General features: G+C 34.8%; 3 protein-coding genes across 3 annotated transcripts; 1 reads left to right on the top strand and 2 right to left on the bottom strand.

Moving 5' to 3' along the window:
* Window positions 1-405: 405 nt before the first annotated feature.
* LOC140049843 (macrophage-expressed gene 1 protein-like) lies at window positions 406-3,302 on the bottom strand. Its single transcript, XM_072094792.1, has 4 exons — window positions 3,173-3,302; window positions 2,528-2,670; window positions 1,237-2,221; window positions 406-1,133 (listed from the first exon to the last, which is right to left on the bottom strand). Exons 1-4 carry the CDS (start codon window positions 3,300-3,302, stop codon window positions 406-408), a joined length of 1,986 nt encoding a protein of 661 aa, XP_071950893.1.
* A 1,298-nt stretch (window positions 3,303-4,600) lies between these two features.
* On the bottom strand, window positions 4,601-5,606 carry LOC140049842 (macrophage-expressed gene 1 protein-like). Its single transcript, XM_072094791.1, has 2 exons — window positions 5,231-5,606; window positions 4,601-5,082 (listed from the first exon to the last, which is right to left on the bottom strand). Exons 1-2 carry the CDS (start codon window positions 5,604-5,606, stop codon window positions 4,601-4,603), a joined length of 858 nt encoding a protein of 285 aa, XP_071950892.1.
* Window positions 5,607-7,872: 2,266 nt separating this feature from the next.
* On the top strand, window positions 7,873-21,724 carry LOC140049841 (filamin-C-like). Its single transcript, XM_072094789.1, has 17 exons — window positions 7,873-8,323; window positions 8,821-9,067; window positions 9,330-9,609; window positions 9,904-10,015; window positions 10,670-10,867; window positions 12,086-12,306; window positions 12,815-12,973; window positions 13,691-13,835; window positions 14,406-14,576; window positions 14,680-14,826; window positions 14,985-15,110; window positions 16,346-16,492; window positions 16,803-17,201; window positions 17,393-17,572; window positions 18,156-18,305; window positions 19,113-19,280; window positions 19,900-21,724. The coding sequence occupies exons 1-17, from the start codon at window positions 7,879-7,881 to the stop codon at window positions 20,139-20,141; spliced, it is 3,537 nt and encodes a 1,178-aa protein (XP_071950890.1). The 5' UTR covers window positions 7,873-7,878; the 3' UTR covers window positions 20,142-21,724.
* The last annotated feature ends 742 nt before the right edge of the window (window positions 21,725-22,466 follow it).

The following is a 22,466-nucleotide window of genomic DNA, read 5'->3' as shown; positions in this document are numbered from 1 at the left end:
CCTTTCTAAAACCGTTTGACGTCGTCGTAACACATGCGCATTCGTCATGTAAATTCGCAGAGGACGTAGAAAATAATAGACCAAACTGAAAAAAAAATCATTCATCCACCATCGAAACACCATGTGAAAAGACAATAGCAATTCGGATAAACAAAACAAATTGAAAAGGTTGCATGTATTGCCTAATACATTTGACAACAGTTTGAATTGATTTATACATCATTATTAAGACTACTTAAGTAAACCAATGGAAGGGTAAGAGTAACTAAAAAAGAAAACTAATAAAAGGTTGTTAATATTGTTCACTATATCATCAACTTTCAAGTTGTGTTGAATCTCATACAGTTTAACTCATAGTTGTTAAAACTTCCAGTCGATTCTGAGAATATTCACATGACGTGCGATTCAGTATTCAAACGTATTTATTCTTTGATAATTAAATGCATTCTTTTTGGTAAGAATTTTATAAGCTACTAGAATTGCGATCACAACAAACACTATTACTCCTATTATAACCCCAAATACCATAGACATGTTGATGTTTCTACCTTTTGTGTCTTTGGTTGTCTGAGCTTTGTCTATAGGAGGCACGCTTGTTAATCTCCATTTTAAGCTCGTTATATTTTTCACCCAGACCTTTGAATGTGTTCCAACTATGTACCTAGGCTCGGTTGTATTAGGATTACGGGTTGGTTTCGGATTGTATGGAGGACGAATTATTTTTGGAAGACCGATGCCAGAAAGGGCAGTTGCCTTGATACAGAAGTCAATACGACAATCATTATCAATGGCAGCAAGGTGTTGACTGTAACCAGAAGGACACTTCTGAGGCCAGTTTGCTGCAGAACCCTCATCGAGGAACGTAGCTGATACATGTGTGATTTGTAAGCTCAATGGATTTCCCGCAGAACAACTGAAAAAGCCGGCAAATGGAACGGAGTACCTGTAGCCTAGGTCGTAGTCATCGTTGACACACACAAAAAGGTCAGAACCCATTCTCAGCGAATAGAATGTGATTGGACATCGGTGGGCTTCTGTTAATAGATTTGGCATAGTAGATGTATAAACAGTAGCCAGTATCAGCTGGAACGGGTTCAGTAGCGACACACCAGAATGTTTTGTAAACAGCCGTGCTGGAGAGGTAAATAGTTTTGCATGATGTGTTACATAACCAACGGCCAGCGATTTTGCAATGTGGCTGGCATTCTGGTCTGGACGCAGTGTGATGTTCTTCACCAGTGTTTAATTGAACCGCTTCGTAACCACTTTGACAGGTAAAGTCACCTGTCAGAGGGTTCTTCTGTGAAAGACTAGGACACATATCTCCAGCGTCGGATCCTGGCTTCATCTCACACGTTTGATAGACACCACCAAATATGTAACTGTTATATGGTGCAATGCATGACCCGTCGGCTGTATTTGCCCCGAAATCAAAGTTAGCCGAATCCATATCTATACAGCCCTTGTGAGTGTTGACATCATAGTAACGTTTAATTTCTTCATAGATTAAGTTAGAGACATAAGTGACAGTTGGTTCAGGAATGTCTGGCAACGTGTTTGTCGTAATCATATAGTGTAATGGATCTCCATCTTTGTCAATAGCTACGAGGTTGTTTGGCAGGCTGTTCTGCCATTCTGCTTGTGTTAGCATCTCTGTATAAGGATCACTGCCATGTGTTTCAATTTTCGAATAAGTTCGGTTTGTGCGGTAATATTCATTCATGGTTTGACTAGAAGAGCTTGAGAATCCGCCACCAGCTGAGATTTTCCAAAACCAAAAACTAGCAGCAGCCTTTACAATGTGTTTCTCTGAATCCAAATTATTGACAAAGGTGTTTTTAATCTGATCTAGCTGAAGATACACTCCACCAACATCCACCACCGTCACCACGTGCGTTCCATAGTCTCTGATCAGCTGCTGTGTAATATATCTTGCCATTCGCGTATCGTTATTCTGGAAGTTGGCGCAGATGTTCATAACACGTGACTTGAATGTAGGATGTAAAATTGGATTGTCGGTGCGTGCTTTATACAGATGATGACGTACTTGAACGCGCGTGGTTGAAGATTTATCATACACTTGCTTGGTCTTTACCAATTCATTTTCATCAGAAAACATTCCGCTAATATCACTAAATAGTGACACATGAGCGTTTATGAAGTCGCTTGTTGTACTGGTATAATTGTACCAATGCTCAAACAATTCAGGAATCTCATCAATCTATAGATAAAACATTGTAATAATTAAATTAATATTCATTTTACACCTTCTGTGGATTGTTCCAATACAGTTAGGGGAAAATTGCTGTAGCCATTACGTACATTACAAAGTGAGTTAAGAGTTGTCAAAACAATATATACTATGTGATATTCTTAACCATATAAAACTCCTAGAAAGTAGGAAGACTTTTGTCATTTTTCCCCTGACTGAATAGTAATTACGTTGATATGTTATAGTCCCAATCGACTTTCTTTATAACACTTTATGGTTACCACAACAATATAAAGCCTAATAACTTCGACTAACTTGACTGTGTTTAATCGGTATAACAGTGACGTCATCTGCGACTATGTATTTCTTGTCGTTTGTCGTCTGGCATTTTTTGTAAGAATTCAAAAGCACCTGACCCATATCTACATTACGTAGGTTATCGAATCCATTACCAGTAACTGAAAATAAAAAATACGAACTTCTGTACCTAGGATAGGCAAATGTTATATATAGGCCTATTATTGTTTTTGCTGTAGATCTAAAAGTTGAGGTGAAAATGATGCATTGTGGGAAACGAGATCGATGTTTACGTTGTGCTTAAATATCAATATCTGTTATTTATTTTTTGCCTAATTTGAAAAGATAAAGTTTCCACAATTTTGGTTCATTTTTTAAATGAAATTGTTCTAAATTTATTATTGAAAAGGAAAAAAAATGCGCTGTACTAGATTATTTTAACCATTTTAAATTATTTTGATTGATTCTATATTTTTCCCCCCTTTTATGAATTCGTTATAAACATCTCTGGACAGTTTAGATTGGCGGAATCAATTTACAATTATTAAAATTAACAATTATCTAAGATAACAAATATCTGCAAGATATTCAAAATATAAATTTGTAGAAATCGCGAATAGCAATGCGGAAGCTGGTTTAAATATATCTGTCGGTATGACTTACCTGGTAATGTTTTAAGATCAGTCTTACATGAGTTTCCATCAATTTCATCAACTTCAGCACCACTAACTGTAGTCGTCAAATGTACATACAACACAATAAGAACTTTACATACAAACTTAGACTTATCCATTTTATATCAGACGATTTATTAATTTAGTTATATATCAAGGATTACGACTGACGAAATTTGAAGTAGCATATATGCTATATATTGTGTAGCTCAATCAATAATGTTGTTGGAATTTAATTTTTTGGAATTTCCACTCTGACACAGAACTACCAATTTAGAACTTCCTACTGTGTTGCAAATATTTCTACTTTTTTTCTCTGCGTTTTTCTTTTTCTCTCCATTTTCTTCTTTTTTTTCAAACAAACAAGTTGATATCTTATTAATAAACACACATTTAACACATAACAGGTTAAATAATCAGTCCGATATATATGTAAATACATTAATGCTTTAATTAAACAAACATATGGTGTTACAATAGTCAAAGGAGATTAACTTTAGTAAATATCAATATCACAAAACAATCACGTACAATGACTCAAACTCGTTTTGTATTCATATCGTCGTCGTTGAAATAGCTTTGCTACATATTTTGTAAATCAATAACGTAAATCTGTTGGCCAATGGAATTTACACTCTGACGAAAAACTACCAATTTAGAACTTGCTCGCAATAATTCGATTTCTTCGTTTATGTTTTTTCTCTTCACGGTCTGTCTGTCTCTCCCATCCTTCATTTTTCTTCTTGACTTATTTTGCATTTATTTTGTCATTTAAATCGAAAATTCTTGTCCATACACTTACCGTATAGCAAACAAATGTACTATATTTAGAAAAATATAAAACTTTTCTATGTTTACACAAATTATATATTTATTCACTTGATTTTATACCATATACAAAAAAAAAACATTTGTTCACGCTAAAGTGATATGGACATTGGGATAAAAGATTTAAGGTATAACGGTAGTTCTAAGTCGAATTAGGGCAAAAGATGGTAGGAATTATATTCTTTAAAGAGGAGATCAGATGGTTGTGAGAAGATACGCTTTACCATAGAAATGACTTCGGTATTATCCGTAGTGATTATTATTTACAATTATTTATTCTGTTGTATTAAATCTACTCTCGTATAGTATTTTACCAGCATTGCGATCACTGCAAACTCTATTATTCCCTTATCGTGTTTCGCTTTTAACTTGGTTAAGGTAGCTATAAATTAAGTTATTTCTTCTAACTTTTATTTTAAAATATTCTCCTTCCATACAACTTTTGTTTTATTTAGTTATACTTGATGCATGTATCATTATGTTGTATGGAAAATAAATTCATTATTACATTATTATTATTACACTATCTTAGGTTATATTGCTTGTTTAGTGTCTCCATGCACGACTGTTTCCATGTCGAGGTAGCTATCTATTCAGAATCGACTATGAGTATTGTGTAAGGAGGACGTTTTATTTTTGAAAGAACGACGTCCGAGTGGGCATTTGTCTGTATGCAGTATGCAATACGACAATCATTATCAATGGTAGCGAGGTGTTGACTGTAACCCGCAGGGCAAGCCTGTAACCAGACACCGTTAGAAATCGTATATGGATTTTCCATGGAACAATTAAAGAAACCAGCAAATGGAACAGTGTACTCGTATCCTAGATCGTAGTCACCGTTGACACACACAAAAAGATCAGAACCCATTCTCAGTGGATAGAATGTATGTGGACATCCGTATGTTTCTGTTAATGGATTTGGCATAGGCCTAGTAGATGTATAAACACCGCCAAATAAGTATCCAATATAGCCCGGAATGGGTAAAACAGCGTGACACCAAAATGTTTTGTAAACAGCCGTGCCCCTCTTGGATAAGTATGAGAGTAAATGTATGGCACTCTTTCGTGCTGGAGAGGTCAATAGTTTTGCATAAGGTGTGACAGAACCAACGGCCAGCGATTTTGCAGTTTTCATGGCATTCTTGTCTGGACGCAGTGTAATGTTCACCAGTGTTTAATTTAACAGCATTATAACCAAAGGGACAAGTAAAATCACCTGTTAGAGGGTTTTTCTGCATCAGATTAGGACAGATATCTTCATGGTATGACCCTGGCTTCATCTCACACGTTTGATAGACACCACCAAATGGGTAACGGTTAATAGCATTAAAACGTGCAATACACGACCCGTCGTCTGTATTGGCCATGGAGTTGTAGTTAGCTGAATCCATATCTATACAGCCCTTGTAAGTGTTGACATCATAGTAACGTTTAATTTCTTCATAGATTAAGTTAGAGACATTTGTCACAGTTGGTTCAGCAATGTCTGGCAACGTGTTTGTCGTAACAATATAGTGTAATGGATCTCCATCTTTGTCAATAGCTACGAGGTTGTTTGGCAGGCTGTTCTGCCATTCTGCTGGTGTTAGCATCTCTGTATAAGTATCACCGCCATGTGTTTCAATTTTCGAATCAGTTCGGTTGTGCGGTAATATTCATTCATAGTTGGACTGGAAGAGTTGGAGAATTTAATTCCAGCTGAGATTTTCCAAAACCAAGCACTAGCAGCAGCCGTTATACTGTCTTTCTCTGAATCAAAATTATTGACAAAAGTGTTTTGATCTAGCTGAAGATACACTCCACCAACATCCACCACCGTCACCACGTGCGTTCCATAGTCTCTGATCAGCTTCTGTGTAAGATATCTTGCCATGCGCGGATCATTATTCTGGAAGTTGGCACAGATGTCCATAACACGTGACTTGAATATAGGATGTAAAATAGGATTGTCGATTCGTACCTTATACAGAAGATGACGTTGTTGAACTCGCGTGGTTGATGATTTACCTTGAACTTGCTTGCTCTTTACAAATTGTTTTTCATATGAAAAACTTCCGCCAATAGGAACGAAAAACGATGCGTGTAGGCCTACGTTTATAGACTTGCTTGTTGTGCTGGTATAAGTATCCCAACGGTCGAACAATTCAGAGGAAAACTCAACCTAAAGATAAAACATATATAAGAATTGAATTAATAACGACTTGCTACTATAAATCATAGCAAACTATTGACGTATAAGATTGATATGTTCGCGGCCGGCCGGCCGATCTCTTCGTGGTTCTGAACAATCACAACTCAACTACATCGTATATCCAGTCCACATTTTTACACTGTATTGCCATGTATTAATCCACACAACCTCTATTGTGGTGTAAGGAGAGAGCGTTCGTATATGGTTGCCTCCATGGACATGATGTGAATATTAAAGCATAGAGATATTATAATATTATATCTGATTAAAGGAAGAGTGTGTGTGTCCCTCTGTATATTAGGACAAAGGGGGCAAACTTGCAGAAAGAAGTAGACAAGTGTTTTTCCATCCTAGACTTGAATTGGTTGATGTTATTTTCAATTAAAAATAATATTGGTACTTTTAAGACCACGGAAAATTGTTTCTGAGTCGGTTATTTTAACTTTAGTTTTTTTATGCGCCTTTTCCAAATATTTTCAAAGCGCTGTGCAGAGTATAATTAACAGAATCAACAACATACCAAATATATATATAGGGCTACTTAGGAAACAAGTAAGTTTTGAGATGTTTCTTAAATACTAGGAACTAGGAGCCTGTTCAATTCCTAAGGAGATGCTATTCCACAGTTAGGACCATAGAAAACGCGCAGTCACCAAACAACCTTTTTAGTGACAGTGACAGAAAGTAAAACGACTCGTAGGAAGACCAAGAAATAACTGGATGAATCAAATAAAGAAAGACTTACAAGGACATGTAGACACTAACACAATAAAAAACCATCCTGCCATAAACAGATAAAAATGGAAACAAATTGTGGAAAGAAGCGTAATGTCGGAAGACGGAAAACATTAAGAAGAAGGACAGAAAGTCGAATAAACTTTGAATAAACGCCTCCCTCGAACTATCACAACCCAGCCCCACCCCGATAGAACATCATTTTAAATACACACTCTCAGCACAAGCACATTTTAAATATGTGGGCCCCATGGCGTTCATTTCTTTCCTCACTTCTTAATATTAATTGTGTTGTATTTTGTCATATCTATGGGTATTTATTTGATAATATATTACCATATTACACAAAAATAATAAACAGCTCTCCCCCCCCCCTCCCCCACCAATAAACGCGCCTCCCTCGATAAAATTCCTCTTTAAAAAAACGCCTGGACAATAAACGCCCCGGGGCGTTTATTCGAATAAATACGGTAAGTTATCTTAGTTAGACATGATATTTATATATAATCTTAATATGAAACAGTGTGTAAACAGGCAACACCCGATAAAACAAACACGATCCTACTTCATCGTTGGACCTTCGTAGAAGTAGGCTATCGTGAGCTCTATACTGTTACAGTACAAAACTCGTATAGTACGCCAATGTATGCAGTGATTCCACCGCACGTATAAATCATTATTTTAAAAAGGATTTTTATTGTGTGTCGACAAGTTTGAAAGGTACCACAGTTACTGTGGATACAGTACCGTCTAATTGTGACATCGAATAACTATTTACATCAGATATTGAATAATAGAAATTGGTTTTCGACGAGAAGCGAACAAACTGGTAGGGATTTGTAAACAATCGAAACTGTTTGTATATAAATTGTAGATACGATACGAGGTATTTAAATCAGCCGATAGTGCAACTACCGTGTGTGCCTCTGAATTTGATTATGACGGCGGCGACAGAAGATAATAATGCATCTTCTTCCGTTGAAGAGGAACTACCAGAGCAGCAATTTTCATCAGATGAAGAGGATGAAGTAGAAGATAAAGCAAAAGATGCAGTTGATCCTTCCAGAAGATGGATTCAAATTCAAAAGAAGACTTTTACTGACTGGTGTAACGAACAACTTCGTCAAGGTGAAGACGAAGACAATGGTGAAACTACGGAATCGGTTTGTGCCATTACTGAAATAGAAACCGCGTTCGCAGACGGTCTCCTGTTGATTCAATTAATGGAAAAATTGATAAAATCTGTGGCGAATGACCAACGAATCAGAAGGGGACACAAGAAAAGGTACTCAAAGAACCCTAAGTTCGAAGCGCAAAAGATCGATAATATTGCGTATGCTTTAAATATGATAAAAGAACAAGGAATACAGCTTGTAAATATAGGTAAGTTGTTTAGAATGTTTATGCATTAATCCAAATTGAACATCAACCCCTAATAATAATAAAACAATTCTTTCAAGATGTGGTCTGATTATAGGATTCGCTTAATCATATTTGATATTTACTTAGGCCTACTTGTTATTTGGTATCACATATTGTAGGCCTTTGTAATATAAGCGTATTGTAAAGTCTAATAATAATTACTAAAAAGTGTATTGTATCTGTTTTAATAAATTAAATACTTAGAATACTGCAGCATTTCTACGATTTTATTAAAGAACTTTTATCAATAGCAGTACTGCTGGTGTTAAGAAAAAAACAGTGATAGCGACCTCTGTCGGTTCTTTGAAGTTTGTTAGTCGTTTGGTTGTGGTAGTGGTAGAGAGTACATGCTTAGCTACGTAGGCCTAACTCACAATGGAGTTTTCTTCACTATTTAAGATATGTTTTCCTTATTTGATGCTAATAGTAGGGTTTTATAATTTGAATTTCTTTGACAGGAGTAAATGATATTGTAGAAGGAAACCTAAAGATAATCCTAAGCCTGGTATGGAGACTTATTTTGAAGTATCAGATCACAGGCACTGCTCCTCCTGCTGGTGGTGACGGAGAAGGAAGCGGTTCGCCGGCCAAGAAGTCATCGGTAGCCCCTAAGAAACTCATATTAGCTTGGATGAATGCTGTTTTACCCGAAGGGTGTAATGTGAAGAACTTTACAACTGACTGGAATGATGGAATTAAGTTGAGGTACTTTATTATATATTGATAAATATTTTTACTAAACTTTACTGTAACTAGTCAGCTAGTAAGCATGTACTTATTACTAGCTAGCCATCCATTCAGTTAAGGCAAAAATAAATTAGTGGATTGGTACAATATTAATACACTCAAGCAATGAAAAACCATAGGCCTACATTTCATCCGGAGTCATTAATACATAGCATGATTGTATTGCATTAAAATACATACATTCATTTGATTAACTTTACAAATACTTTTACATTCGTAGTGCGCTGCTTGACTTCTGCACACCAGGTCTTATGTCAAACTGGAAGTTACTAGATCCAAATAAGAAGACTAAGAATTGTAAAGAAGCTTTAGAGGCAGCCTACAAGCATTGTGGTATACCCAGACTGCTCTCGGCAGAAGATATGAGCAGCCCAGACCTGGACAGTCTTAGCTGTTTGACGTACCTATCTTACTTTGTGAAGAAGAACGGTCCAGGCTGGAATGCCACCTTAAATTGGGTCAGGCGGACTATTCCACAACTAAACATTCAAAACTTTCAGGTAACTTTAAATTCTACACTGTAACCAGTTTTTATTGTGGATTTAAAAAAAACCATCTAGACAAATGGTAATTGTAAAGTCAGCCAAAAAAAGACAATTTCCACTTTAAATCACGCCATACGAACATGTTGAATTAGACAATTTTTCAACATTTTAGTTTAAAAAGTTGTCAAAATTACAAAATATTGTCAAAATTGCCTATTTTGAATCTATTATAGCTCAACTTTTTCCTTTTACTTTTGTCCTGTAATGATGTTTCGTTATTTACACCCACCCCAACTTTACTACTTTCAGAGCGATTGGAATGATGGTATTGCTTTGTGTGGTCTCATCAATGCTGTTAGCAACACCTTTCCAGACTGGCAGGATATGGACAAATCAGCCGGGCTTGAAAATTGCACAAAAGGTACTCATTTTGTGCATACATTAATATACATATTATTATGTTATTATTAAATATGTATATATACAGGACTTTTCATTATCGCCAAACACTCATTTCAAAATTAATATTTTTCATTCTCAAATATTCTATAATAAAAAATACTGTGTACAGTAAATGCAACATTGTCATGAGATGGACATCTCATTTATACGTAACTATACTTTCCTAAACATTTGATTCTGAAATATATTATTATGGAGGAGATTTGTAATATATTTCTATAATTCAATTTGAAATAACAATTTATACATATTCATCAAACAGTGGCATTCAATACAAATATTTACCAAGGTATAGTCCCAGGGGCCTGTGTATGAAATTAGGGTGTGTAAGATATGGATTTACCAAAGTCTTGTTTCTGAGTTTTTAACCTAAATTAAGTATATACAGTATTTTTTGTATTGAGGTCATATTTTATTTGTTTTTCAATGTTCATAACTTTAATTATTTTATAATCATTTTGTGAAGCATTTTTATTGTTTTCTGTGAACACGCTATGTATTTATTTATTATATCAATATTCATAACTTTGTTTTGCTGGGGAGTATTTTTATTGTCATGTTTTACTTTATTTTCAATTGTGTTTCATCATTCATATCATTTCATCATTATCAGCATTGGATTTGATACAAACCAAGCTAGGCCAGCAAGTGTACATATCTGGCCACGATCTCATTCTTAACAGAGCTCATGAGCTTGCTATATGCCTCATAGCCAGTCAGCTTTATGGTTGCCATACCAAAGGCTACACAATCAATCCTAGTGAGCCTGATGAGTCCACTGGACTTGAACCAACTCCCAACGGTTATACAGGTAATGCACATTAAATATAATGATCAAATATATGTCTATAGTAGATAAAAATAGATAAATATATCTAATTGTAGTATTGTTTAGTGAGGGGGAACTTTACTTTGAAAATGAACAACGGGTAATATTTATTTCAATACTACAGCCAACCCGTTAAGGGGACACTTGTGGAGGTTTCCCCTTAATAGAGATTCTATTAATATTATAGTTTCAAGCAAGGTCTCTAAATTATTTGACTATAGTTTCCACACCATTGATTAATAATGATTACTGTAACACAATCCCATATTTGAATGCTGATTTGTTTAAAGTCAAAATACCAATTGTTGTACTGTACTACACTAATTTTGACACTAATACTTAGGAATTACACGCTCACATAATTTTGAAATAATTTCTTTATTCACAGTTCATAATAGGTAGAACAGTATAATGAAAGAATTGGGTATAGGCTCTTGACTTAACCGAACAAATATCTTGTTACGCATCAGTGATTACCAAATATTTAATACTTTTGTTATAAATGAAGGCACTCCTTAGTTTTAGATTAATATGTGGACAGTTATTACTATAAGTGAAGATATTTGATAAATTGTTGTCTTATTTATTTATCTAAAGGTAAGATCATTTAAAATATAGAATATATGAAATTATATAAAAATTAGGAGTAGTTTGGTCATGTGTTGGCATAGCATGGTTGTATGTTTGTTAATGTAATCATAGTAGTTTCTCGGACTGAATCACTTTTGAAATTCGATATGAATTTAGGTTAGCTTCTATTCTATGGGTAAATTGGCATTTATTAAATGTCTAAATTGGGTATTTCTCTATCTTTTAGCCTGGTTCACAGAACAACAGGAGGTATTAAATCAAGCATAACAACTATTTTATATTAGATTCTTAAGTTGATGATTAGAAATATGTTAGTGGGATATATATATTTATCTTTATCGTTTCAAATTAATTAATTAAATTTCAGTATATCACCGGGCGGTTTCGAATTAATGTTCATTGCCTAATGTGTTTATATATATATATATATATTTGTGCATGTTATCTTAGGAAATTAATTTTTTTTATTTTAATTTTTAGTATTTAAATACTGTAGGGGAAATTAACTCTAAGCTATCGTTTAATAACTTTTCAAATAAATTCATTTTTTTCTAATATTTTGTATGTGATGTGTTTTAATAAATGTGTTATTATAAATGTTTATTACAGGCATTGAAGCTAGCAAAAGTCTAGGAGTTGAACCTGTGGTTACTGTTGACGAGCTGAACAACCCTGGGGTCGATGAACTTTCCGTCATGACGTTTGCTGCCCACTACATCAACTATCAACCCCCGGCCCCATTGAAAATTTCACCTGAGAACTGTGTCTCGTTGGATTTTGCAAAATTACACAGAAATAAAGATGGTTTTGTTGCTGATGTTGGCGAACCTGTAAGTACTATACTCCATTTTGGCGTATTGCAAGGTTAGCCATAACTGTACTCCTTCTCAAAGGTGAAAAGACCCTATTCACGAGAAAAATAAATACGCAAGATGCTCTACACAAACAAAGTGGAGTGGCGTTGTTTTTGGACATGAGAATACTCTGGTCGCAATGACCACCAGGCTGTACAACTGCACTGCACTGTATATTAGTAGATTACTGTATCTTGTAGTTAATATAACAAGCAAAGGTATGCACAGCACCGTCAACTGCCTTTCTCCATCGCCTTCTTCCCCAATCCTTTCTCCCTCCCTTGGCTCTTCCTCTTTCATGATGTAAATTTGGGAAATGATTGAGTTGGTCTTATTGACAGAAATTTCATAAACATTGTTTTGTTTGTTTGTTTTTGTTTTTTATTGATTTTCACAAAATATAAACATCATGCATATAACAAAGATATGTGGCTGGTGGGCAACATGATTGTTTTTGGATTTTTTTTTTTACAATTTCATGTAGGTCACCTTTACGATTCGCATCACTGATTCAAGTGTCACCATGAATGATATTGCAGCTCTAGTGGAGAGTCTTAGTAAACCGCCCTCTATCAGTATCAACACTAAGAGTACGACAGAGGCAGAGGCCACATTTGTACCTAAAGAAGCAGGAGAACATAAGGTAAGTTGTGGGATTTAGAAGTTGAACTACGGCATTAAATGTGGAGATAATGATGAGTTGACCATAGTTGGTAAACCAAATCCAATCTAGTAATTTGAATTGAAAATTTCTTGGACAGATCATACTCCTGGTGCTGACAGAAAACAAGAATATTTATTTTCAAAAACAAATGCAATTATACAGACATTTTTAATTGAAGATTGGTTAATTTAAACTATGGTTTTATCAGATAAATTGTTAACAAAGTTTGGTAAAATTAAATATTAAAGATAATTGTATTAAACTACTGTGGAGTACCTTTGCGTTAGGGAGTTAAGTAATTGGTCAGATGTTTGACAATTATCAGGGAGTTGAGTAATTGGTCAGATGTTTTGCCCTACTCTGACATGATTTGTACTTCATACTAAGTACATTTGAGAATACTTTGAGAGAAATTGGCAAGTAATTCTCGGGTGGGACTCGAACCCACGACCTCCAGATCACTTATCTACAGGTATGAATGTCAGGCTAGTGATCTGGAGGTCATGGGTTCGAGTCCCACCCGAGAATTGCTTGCAAATTTTATGCAAGTATTCTCAAATGAGGTACAAATTACACCAGAGTAGGGCAAAACATCTGACCAATTTAAAGACATATATATACATATTTTTTAGAAGGACAATATATTTTTATTTGAGATAAACATGATAATTTAAAAGTGTTTAATGTCATCTTTAGGTTGTTGTTAAGTGTAAAGGACAAGAAGTAAGCGGATGCCCTGTGTTTGTTATGGTCATGCCAGTTAAGAAGTCATTTCCACGTAAAGTGCATGTTATCTCTCAGGTAGACCATATCATGCTTGGAGAAGAAGGCCAAGTTAAGAGTGAGATATTTACTTTTTTGTTCTTTTTTAATTTAAAACGTATTTATATTTTGTCCTGAAAACTGAGGAAATTCGGATTAGGCCCTCCACAGACCCACGACACAGCGCCTACCAGAAGTGCACATCGGGAGACGATCCCCTACTCTTTGCAAATGTGTACCAAGTTCCATTAACATGCACTATATTCACATGACCAACGGCTTTACGTCCCATCCGAAGGACGAAGCAATCAGAGCAAAGCATCTTGCTTAAGGATACAGTTTGTATGGTACAGATAGGCTCAAACCCTTAACTATCACATGCTACAGGAGTCCTATATTATCATTACACCATCACATCCGGTATATACAGCCCCCGCCGTGATTCCAGATGTCTCCTATCCAAAATGCGACCGGGCCCAACATTGCTTAACTTCAGTGATCTGACGAGAACCAGTGTTTCAAAGTAATTGTATGAAAAATAGATAGAAAGAATATTTGTTTATTTGCCATCCTACAAATAAATAATTTGTAACCTATTCAAAAATGTGTGTCAATTTATCATTATAATTCTATCGTCTGTTTGTTCCAGTTGATGCATCTGAGGCTGGAGAGGGCAACCTAACTGTAGAGGTCAGTAATGGGTTTCATAATCTACCAATCAGAATCACCGGTAGTATGACATCATTCGTCGTTCACATCAGGGCGATTGAACTTGGAATATTCAAGGTCTATATTCGATGGGATGGTCAAATTATTTCAGGTAAATTTGATAAAATGTATATAAAAAATGTATAGAATTTGTAATTTTTTAAAAATAATAATACGTACGTACATAATTTTTCTTGTTACTTTAAATACCATAGATGATCCAATAACGCTTGAGGTGAGACAACCAGGGGACATAAAAGTTTTCGGTGGTGGACTCAACATTGCACAAGAGGGAAGACCGTCCACATTTATTGTTGATCCACGAGAAGGCGGGGAAGGAGAATTAAAAGTTACTGTAGATGGTAAGTTTGAATATTGTAATACTAATGTAAATTACAGGTGGCCAAAAAAGAGTAACATTCTACATATCCACAGTGTAGCACCAACAATGTTGCTATCTTTATATAGTACTAAGATTACAGTGTATAATAACATTTTTTTATTTGTCTTTCTCTTAAAGGGCCAAATTCATTTGGAAAATGCAGCATTACTCCAAACGCAGATGGTACCTATACTGTTATGTACGTACCTGCAGAGGTTGGGATATTTACCATAAAGGTCATGTGGTCTGGAAAGGAGGTCAAAGGTAATATGATCCTTCTTTATTTATTACATGTTTTAAATCGCAATATGTAAATCGTAATAGTAAAATGAAAGTAACTTTTTGAGTTTTTCGTAGTTTCGCGCAAGAAAGTCGAGATATTCGGGATTTTGTGCAAGACATCACAATATGAAAATATCGCCCGGTGAGATCAACAAACAACAAAAAAGTTACTTACACGGCACCGATAGGCCTATAAAAACAAGTTATCACTATCGAAAAATGTATTACATTTTATAAATCATAAATCTTACATCAATGTTTCGCCAAAATCCACATAGTAAAGACACCAAGCCTAGTTAACCAGGCCTAAAGTTGGTCCGGAACCGTTTTACGACTTGGCCTAGGCTAGTCTAGTACTACTATGATAATATCCGTACCATTTCAAAACAAGTTTGTTGCCTGAAACTCGGTCACTTTCAGTAAAACACCAAAACAATTAGGGTAAACATACAATAATAAAATTAAAGACTTCATATTCAAAATGAATCCATTATTTTTTATTCAGATAACAAACAAACATGTCAATCCACAAAAACCTTTGTAATGCTTCGGCGCCATAGCTAGCGCGCGACCGATACACAATGCGCCAAGCCATCGCTCTACGCGCTACTGTGATGCGCGGTGTTTGTTATTTCGACAGGTACCATTTTGACAGTCGTTCGTAACCAGATTAGTTACTTTCAAATTGTAAAATATTGACGGTCCAGACCGAATATAGTGTTCATATTTATAGTATATACCAATAATTAACCTATCTACCGGATTTCGTAAAAAAACGCGAAACACGAAGATCTTCGTGTTTGGCAGTCAAGTGTTGTGTTTCCAAAAACGAAGATCTTCGTGTTTGGCAGTCAAAGTGTTAATAGGGATTTCTCCTGAATTAGGATTGTACATAGTTTATTTAAAATATGTATTGGCCCTTGTTATATATGAAAGTGTTCACTTAATGTGGGTGTCCCATAAATAGGGACGTCCCCTGAATTGGGATTGTCCATTTAAAACTTTTATTGTCCCTCGTTTGTTAAACAAGAAAGTGTTCCCTTAATGTGGGTGTCCCATGAATAGGTATGTCTTAAAGGAAGTACTGTATACCAATAATTAAATATATAATGTATGCCAATGCTCTCGGCAACTACCAATGGAAAGATTGTTGATGTAGTGAAAATGTGATAGTATTTGTGGTTTTGAATAACATTGTTTGTACTTTTTTCCCATAGGTAGTCCTTTCCATGCCCGTGTAACTGATCCCAATCGAGTGCGTGTCGTTGGAGGTCAGATGCCTGGAATGTTAAGTACTGGAGGACTCCTCTTAAATGTGGGCAAAGAATATATTGTTGAATATAAAACAGAGAACGCTGGTCCAGGTAATTCTATGGCTGACATTTGTGTTACAAATTTTGTTGTTCTCAATTGAATAAGTTAGCTCTACTGTCCCACGGTAACCAGCAGTGCAGCACCAACAACAAACGACAGGACAGGGCAAATGTGTATCCAGCTCCTTTGTTTGGTCACCTAGGTAGGGATCCATGGCCGTGACAGAATGGTGACGGATGGTGAATTTCCAAAGACATTGCAAATTATTAAGCCAGATATTGTATTTTGAATTTGTTTTAACACGCCTTGAGTAGTATGTGCGCTATATAATTCTATATTATTTATTTATATCCCATCTAGGTCTTTTATCAGCATCTATTGATAACCAAAAAGGAAGTCAAGAGAATCTTCCAATAGAAATGGTCGCAACCGATCGTTACCGCATAAGATGCTTAGTACACAACGAAGGAAAATACCTCTTTCGAATAATGTGGGCAAACATGCCGATTCCTGGATCACCATTCAGCGCTGTAGCACAATTCCCGCAAGATCCTGTTGATTCTCGCAAGGTGCATTGTACCGGAAAAGGAATCATAAGTGGAAGAGTTGATGAGGAGAGCTCCTTCAGTATCAATGGTTCGGAAGGAGGGCCTGGAATTCTGAAATGCTGGATGACTGGTTCAAGTTCCGACATCAATGTGGTCACTGAGAGCTTGGGTAACGGCATGTACAAAGCAGTTTATATGCCAACAGTTGCAGGTAGTTGAACAATTTCGATTATAAAGCGGTAAAAACCCAAAACAGAATATTAAAAAAAATGATTTTCATATGGTGGAGCTATTTTATAGAATACTCTAGAAAAACCAATGCAAAATGGCACAAATTTAAATACTTTAACAAAATTATTGGTATTTTTGTAAAGTTTTTATATACGGTAATTTTATTTCTAGGTACATATCTGCTCCATGTGACATGGTCAGGTGATAAGGTGATGGGGTCACCGTTTTCTGTGAAAGTAGGAGAGAAGGCACGTGCTCAGGCAGTCACTACAAAGCACACAGAGCTTTTGCGCACTCTGATTGCAGGTCAAAGGTCGAGGCTTGTTATTGACGTTAAAGAAGCAGGCACAGGTATATTATAAATGTTGTTAAATTTTCTTTTTTCAATTTATTCAGTCTGTTAATCAGTTATTTGTTTGTTATTATTTTATTATAACCAGCCAAAGTTTATTTATATTGTTTTTTAATTTTTACTTTTTGTACTCATGTTATTTTAGTAGTATATCAAACAACACCTTTCCAATTTATTATTTTTTTATGAATATTGGACAATAAACGTTTTTCGAATTTGAATTCTAAGTAATAATCATTTTGTCCATCCTGTCTTTAGTACCATTCAATTAGTATAATTTCCATTAATGACTCCTGATATTTTTAAGATGTAATGAAAACAACCAGCTTTAGCATGTTAATTGTTTTGTTTATATATTTAGGCAAATTGCCAAGGATAACAATAAGCGAATTCATTAAAGGTGGCAATCCTGTTCACAAGACAAACATATACACCAGATGCTCTACATAAACAAAGTCTTATTACAAGTCTTTGGGAGTGGAGTCATAATTTGTCATTAGAAAAAACAGGACATAACCACCAAGCCACAACTCCACTCCACGCCTATTTCCATTTCCATCTATTATATTTCTTATGTTTCAGGCGAGTTAATTTCCCGCTGTGTTGGTCCTACCACATACGCTGAAGTGCATATCGGCGATAATCAAGACGGCACCTATTCACTTCTTATCAATCCTACTGAAGTTGGAAGGCATACCTTGGAAATCAAATTTGGACAAGAACACATCCAAGGTAGAATAAACAGAGAATGGCATTTTCTACAATTTACTTTAAAAATGTCTCCCAAAAACATGAAAAATGAAGATTAATTTAAAAAAAAGGCTTTGAATAGGCCATTTCGAAGTTTTATTTTAGTTAATCGCTCCTGTAAAAAATAGTGTTTTCACTTATAAAAAGACAAAATATACCATTAAATTCAACCAAAAAGCCATTGACTATTTTTTGCTTTAAATTACAAATTTGTCATGTAAATAATTTTTTTTTCAAATCGATTTTTTGGTTAAAGTGAATAACTATTACAGGTATGTGACATTAAAATGGCTTATTCAACAAAAACATTGTTTTTCGGGGGGACAATATCTTTAAACATAGTCTCACTGTAGATTAGTTCATTGTTTGCCAGATTAGTATCGGTATTAGATTATTTACTGGTTAAATTTTTTTTTAAATCATGTCAGGGTCCGAATTTCATCAATTGCCATTTAAGCTTAAGGATGATAATAAATAGCTAGCTTTATGATAGTCCGATGCAAATAGTCACCCATGTGTTCCAAAATCCACATGCCTATCAATGTCTATGAAAATCAATGTCTACAGCCTAGGCTAATGGTCAGTGGCATAGGCCTAACGCTGGATGCCTCGGGCATTTTTAGCCTTTTTCCACTTATTTTATTGCCTGTTTTTCCTCTGAGCACTGCTCAGAGGGTTTAGCCAGTGAGCGCTCATAGCCATTACGCCATTGCTAATGGTTATAATGAAGATAAAGATTTGCTCTTTTAATGACTTCATTATTAATTCACTTATTTTACATCATTATAGGAAGCCCATTTATTTTCCATGTGAATCAGCCTCCTGATGCCAGCAAGGTGCATTGTTTTGGCTCAGGTTTAGTTCATGGCATAATGTCAAACTTTGACGGTAGGTTCAACTGTGACACAAGTGGTGCAGGAGCTGGCCAGCTTAAGATTCGTGTCCATGGACCTAAAGGTAGATGATATTAGTTGGTATACAACAATTTTATGCATTTTTTTCAATATATTTTTTAATCAGAGGGTCAACTAATGAGCTTGGTATATGATAGCATACAAACTCACTTTTTTTTATTGTGTTTTATATGATTATATATTTTTTAATATTATTTAAAATAAAGAAAAAGACAATTGTTAATGTTCTGTGAGTGTGAGTGGAAAACAATAAAACAAATAAACAAACATAAAGGTGGTGAGTCCCGTGTTCTCTGAACGTAGGGGATGAGCTGTTAGGAGCTCATTGTACTAAGCCTCGGCATTATGTGGTAGGGTGGCCAGTTTCTTTCCACGCCGCCTTTTTTCTTCCTAGTATTTTCAACCAGGTACTCATTTTACAGCTGAGTGGACTGGGAGTTGTCGGGCATTGAACCCGGGTCTATCTGTATGACAGTCAAGTGTCCTAACCATTCGGCTATCCAAATCCAACAAACATAGCATAGTCAATATACATACACAGTTAATAAAATGTTTTAATTATCTTATATAATTATTATTTTATTAATTTTTTTCTATTTTGTAATATTTATTTTTGTTTATTTTTTAAAAATGTTATTTCACTTTTTAAATTTTTTTCACAGGTTCTTTTAACGTAAAATTAACTCGCTCTGTTGAAAACGACCGACTGATAAACGTCAAGTACAATCCCACTCAGACCGGTGAATATAAAGTATCCGTCCAGTGGTCCGATGTCCACGTGCCTGGTAGCCCGTTCCGAGTGTGGATCGTGAAAGACCAGGACCACTTGAATACTGTGAACTCAAAACATCCGCAGGATCTGAGACGTCTCAGTGAACCTAATATTAATTCTATAAACGCTTAAAATGATTATATATAAATCGCATTGCTGCGAACGATAAGAGGTTGTTTTGTTTTCGGGAATCACCAAATTAAATTAAGTCTTAAAGATGTATTGTCCCCCAAAAACATGAAAAATAAAGATCACTTACGTAGAAAATAAAACGAAAAATAAATGATGTTTTTACTTATAAAATAACATATTAAATGGTTAATTCAACCAAAAATCATTTTCTGGCAGCCAATTTGACCATTTTTTTTTTTAAATTTCAGTTTCTTCCGGTAATTAAACTTTGTTTAGATCCAATTTTTGGTCAAAGTGGATAACTATTATGTGACATTAAAATGGCATATTCAACAACAAAAATTTGTAAAAATTATCTTCAGTGGGACAATACATCTTTTTTTGTAACTGTCAAATACTTTTAATTTAATGTTAAAATTTATTGCTGTATTATACATAGATAATTCAGAATTTATATGACAATATTTTAAAAAGATTAGATCATTGGTGGATTTGATGGTCTATGCTTCAGCCCTAGTTGCATCATGCCATTTGTCGCCACATACGGTACATGCACCAATTTATATTTGTATCTATGCATGACATGACTATTGAATATTCTGTGGGGCCAGGTTTTGTAAAAATTGAGGTTTAATATTATAGACTTAGATGAATGTCCCATGATACCGTACTGTAGGTTAAATGTGTGTATACATGTCTTGCAATTGGAAATTTCCTTATTTTTATGATTCATAACATTTTATTTACAGTATTTCAGTTTATTCATTAACACATTTATTGTATCATACATTATCAGTTTAATCGATCGAAGAATCGACAAATATATATCATTCAATACCACAATCCATTAACCAATTCTTTGATCAATTATTCAATACATCGATCAATCAATTAATCCATCGATATTAATCGATAAATGTATCGATCATTTTATCATAACATTTTACAAGTATTTCAGTTTATTCATAAATAGACATTTATTGTATCATACATTATATATGTTTTATCGATCGAACAATCGACTAATATATCAATTAATACAACAATCAATCAATCATGATCAATTATTCAATACATCGATCAATCAATTAATCCCTCGATATTAATCGATAAATCCATCGATTCATTCATCAGTACATCGATCAATCGAATCAATTCATCAATCAATACATCAATCAATAAAATTTATCTTATGGGCTAAGGATGTAATCATGCGTATCACCTTGAAATTGTAATGTATACATGATAATATGTTATAAATACTGTATCTGCTTAAATAAAATCCGTTTGAAATATTATTTTTTAAGTTGCTACTGTAGATGCAGCTCTGTCGAGGAATATGTGCTTCTAAAAATAGTAGGATGAAATATGGTATTAGGGAGTTGTCAACTCCCTAAAAAAATTAAACAGTGTTTTAAAATAATTTTAATTACCCTTTAGTTATTTGTGCACCAAAGTTTTAAATGACAATGCAGTCATCTTGTCAGTGACACGGTTTTAAAATAAATATTCTAATACGCCAGTTCACAACCTCTATTCGAATGGACAAACGAAACTTAAGAGCATTCTTATACAATAATTATTACTATTGAAAATAATTTACGATGGAGTAAGCATAGCAGCTGGGGAGGAAATTTGGTTCAGATCCTTGTAACCGCAAATGGTATGCTAGACTTGCCCCAATTCTGTATTTATTGTCTTTTTTTATGTTAGTCCACCGTTTCGATTTGTGTCTGAAAAAGAGTTTACAAGCTCAATTAGAAGTATACGTATGACGCCATAATATTTATCTTTTTACTAATATCAATATCAGTGAGTTATTAATTAGCAACTCCCTGCTAATAGTAAGTCAAAACTCCGTCTGAAACCCAGACTAATGGCACGGAAGCTAGACAAAAGTGTTTCATCGATGATCCAAAATCTGATGCAACGTCTGCGATATGATGCTTTTCTGTCTCCTCACGTGTCTCCTCCACCACCTCAATTCTTTAGCGTCAGCTTGCATAATTATATTACTTGAAACAACTTTGCCGCGTCTGTTTTTAAACTCTTACGGATCGACCTGGACAGAATAGTTATCCTAATAAATTTTGTTCGTGTCCGACCAATTTCTACTTCTACTAAAATCGTTCACAATTACAAGACACTGTCAGACTTCTGCAATAGCGTGTTTTACACTAATTAAACTATTTATCTCTCTTATTTATCTCTCTATTATGTCATTGTACGACATTCGAGTGTGTGACCACAACAATAGAGTAATCGAACTAAATCGTGCTGAACGTTCGCAAATACAATGCACCCTTCAATTCCAATACCGTCGAG

The sequence above is a fragment of the Antedon mediterranea genome, chromosome 5, assembly GCF_964355755.1.
Source record: "Antedon mediterranea chromosome 5, ecAntMedi1.1, whole genome shotgun sequence".
Classification (NCBI taxonomy): domain Eukaryota; kingdom Metazoa; phylum Echinodermata; class Crinoidea; order Comatulida; family Antedonidae; genus Antedon; species Antedon mediterranea.
The sequence above is the reverse complement of the archived record's forward strand: the minus strand, read 5'-3'. Positions and strand labels throughout refer to the sequence as shown.

What these genes read in the sequence shown, in the direction of transcription:
- LOC140049843 (XM_072094792.1), bottom strand. Translation starts at nt 3,302, where the DNA reads ATGGATAAGTCTAAGTTTGTATGTAAAGTTCTTATTGTGTTGTATGTA. An exon ending in TACCGATTAAACACAGTCAA is followed by an intron (nt 2,222 to 2,527) that starts GTTAGTCGAAGT and finishes TTTTATCTATAG; the next exon opens with ATTGATGAGATTCCTGAATT. An exon ending in AGCGGTTCAATTAAACACTG is followed by an intron (nt 1,134 to 1,236) that starts GTGAAGAACATC and finishes TTACCTCTCCAG; the next exon opens with CACGGCTGTTTACAAAACAT.
- LOC140049842 (XM_072094791.1), bottom strand. Translation starts at nt 5,606, where the DNA reads ATGCTAACACCAGCAGAATGGCAGAACAGCCTGCCAAACAACCTCGTA. An exon ending in GCAGAAAAACCCTCTAACAG is followed by an intron (nt 5,083 to 5,230) that starts GTGATTTTACTT and finishes TGACCTCTCCAG; the next exon opens with CACGAAAGAGTGCCATACAT.
- LOC140049841 (XM_072094789.1), top strand. Translation starts at nt 7,879, where the DNA reads ATGACGGCGGCGACAGAAGATAATAATGCATCTTCTTCCGTTGAAGAG. An exon ending in AACTCCCAACGGTTATACAG is followed by an intron (nt 10,868 to 12,085) that starts GTAATGCACATT and finishes TGTTTATTACAG; the next exon opens with GCATTGAAGCTAGCAAAAGT. An exon ending in AACAGAGAACGCTGGTCCAG is followed by an intron (nt 16,493 to 16,802) that starts GTAATTCTATGG and finishes TATCCCATCTAG; the next exon opens with GTCTTTTATCAGCATCTATT.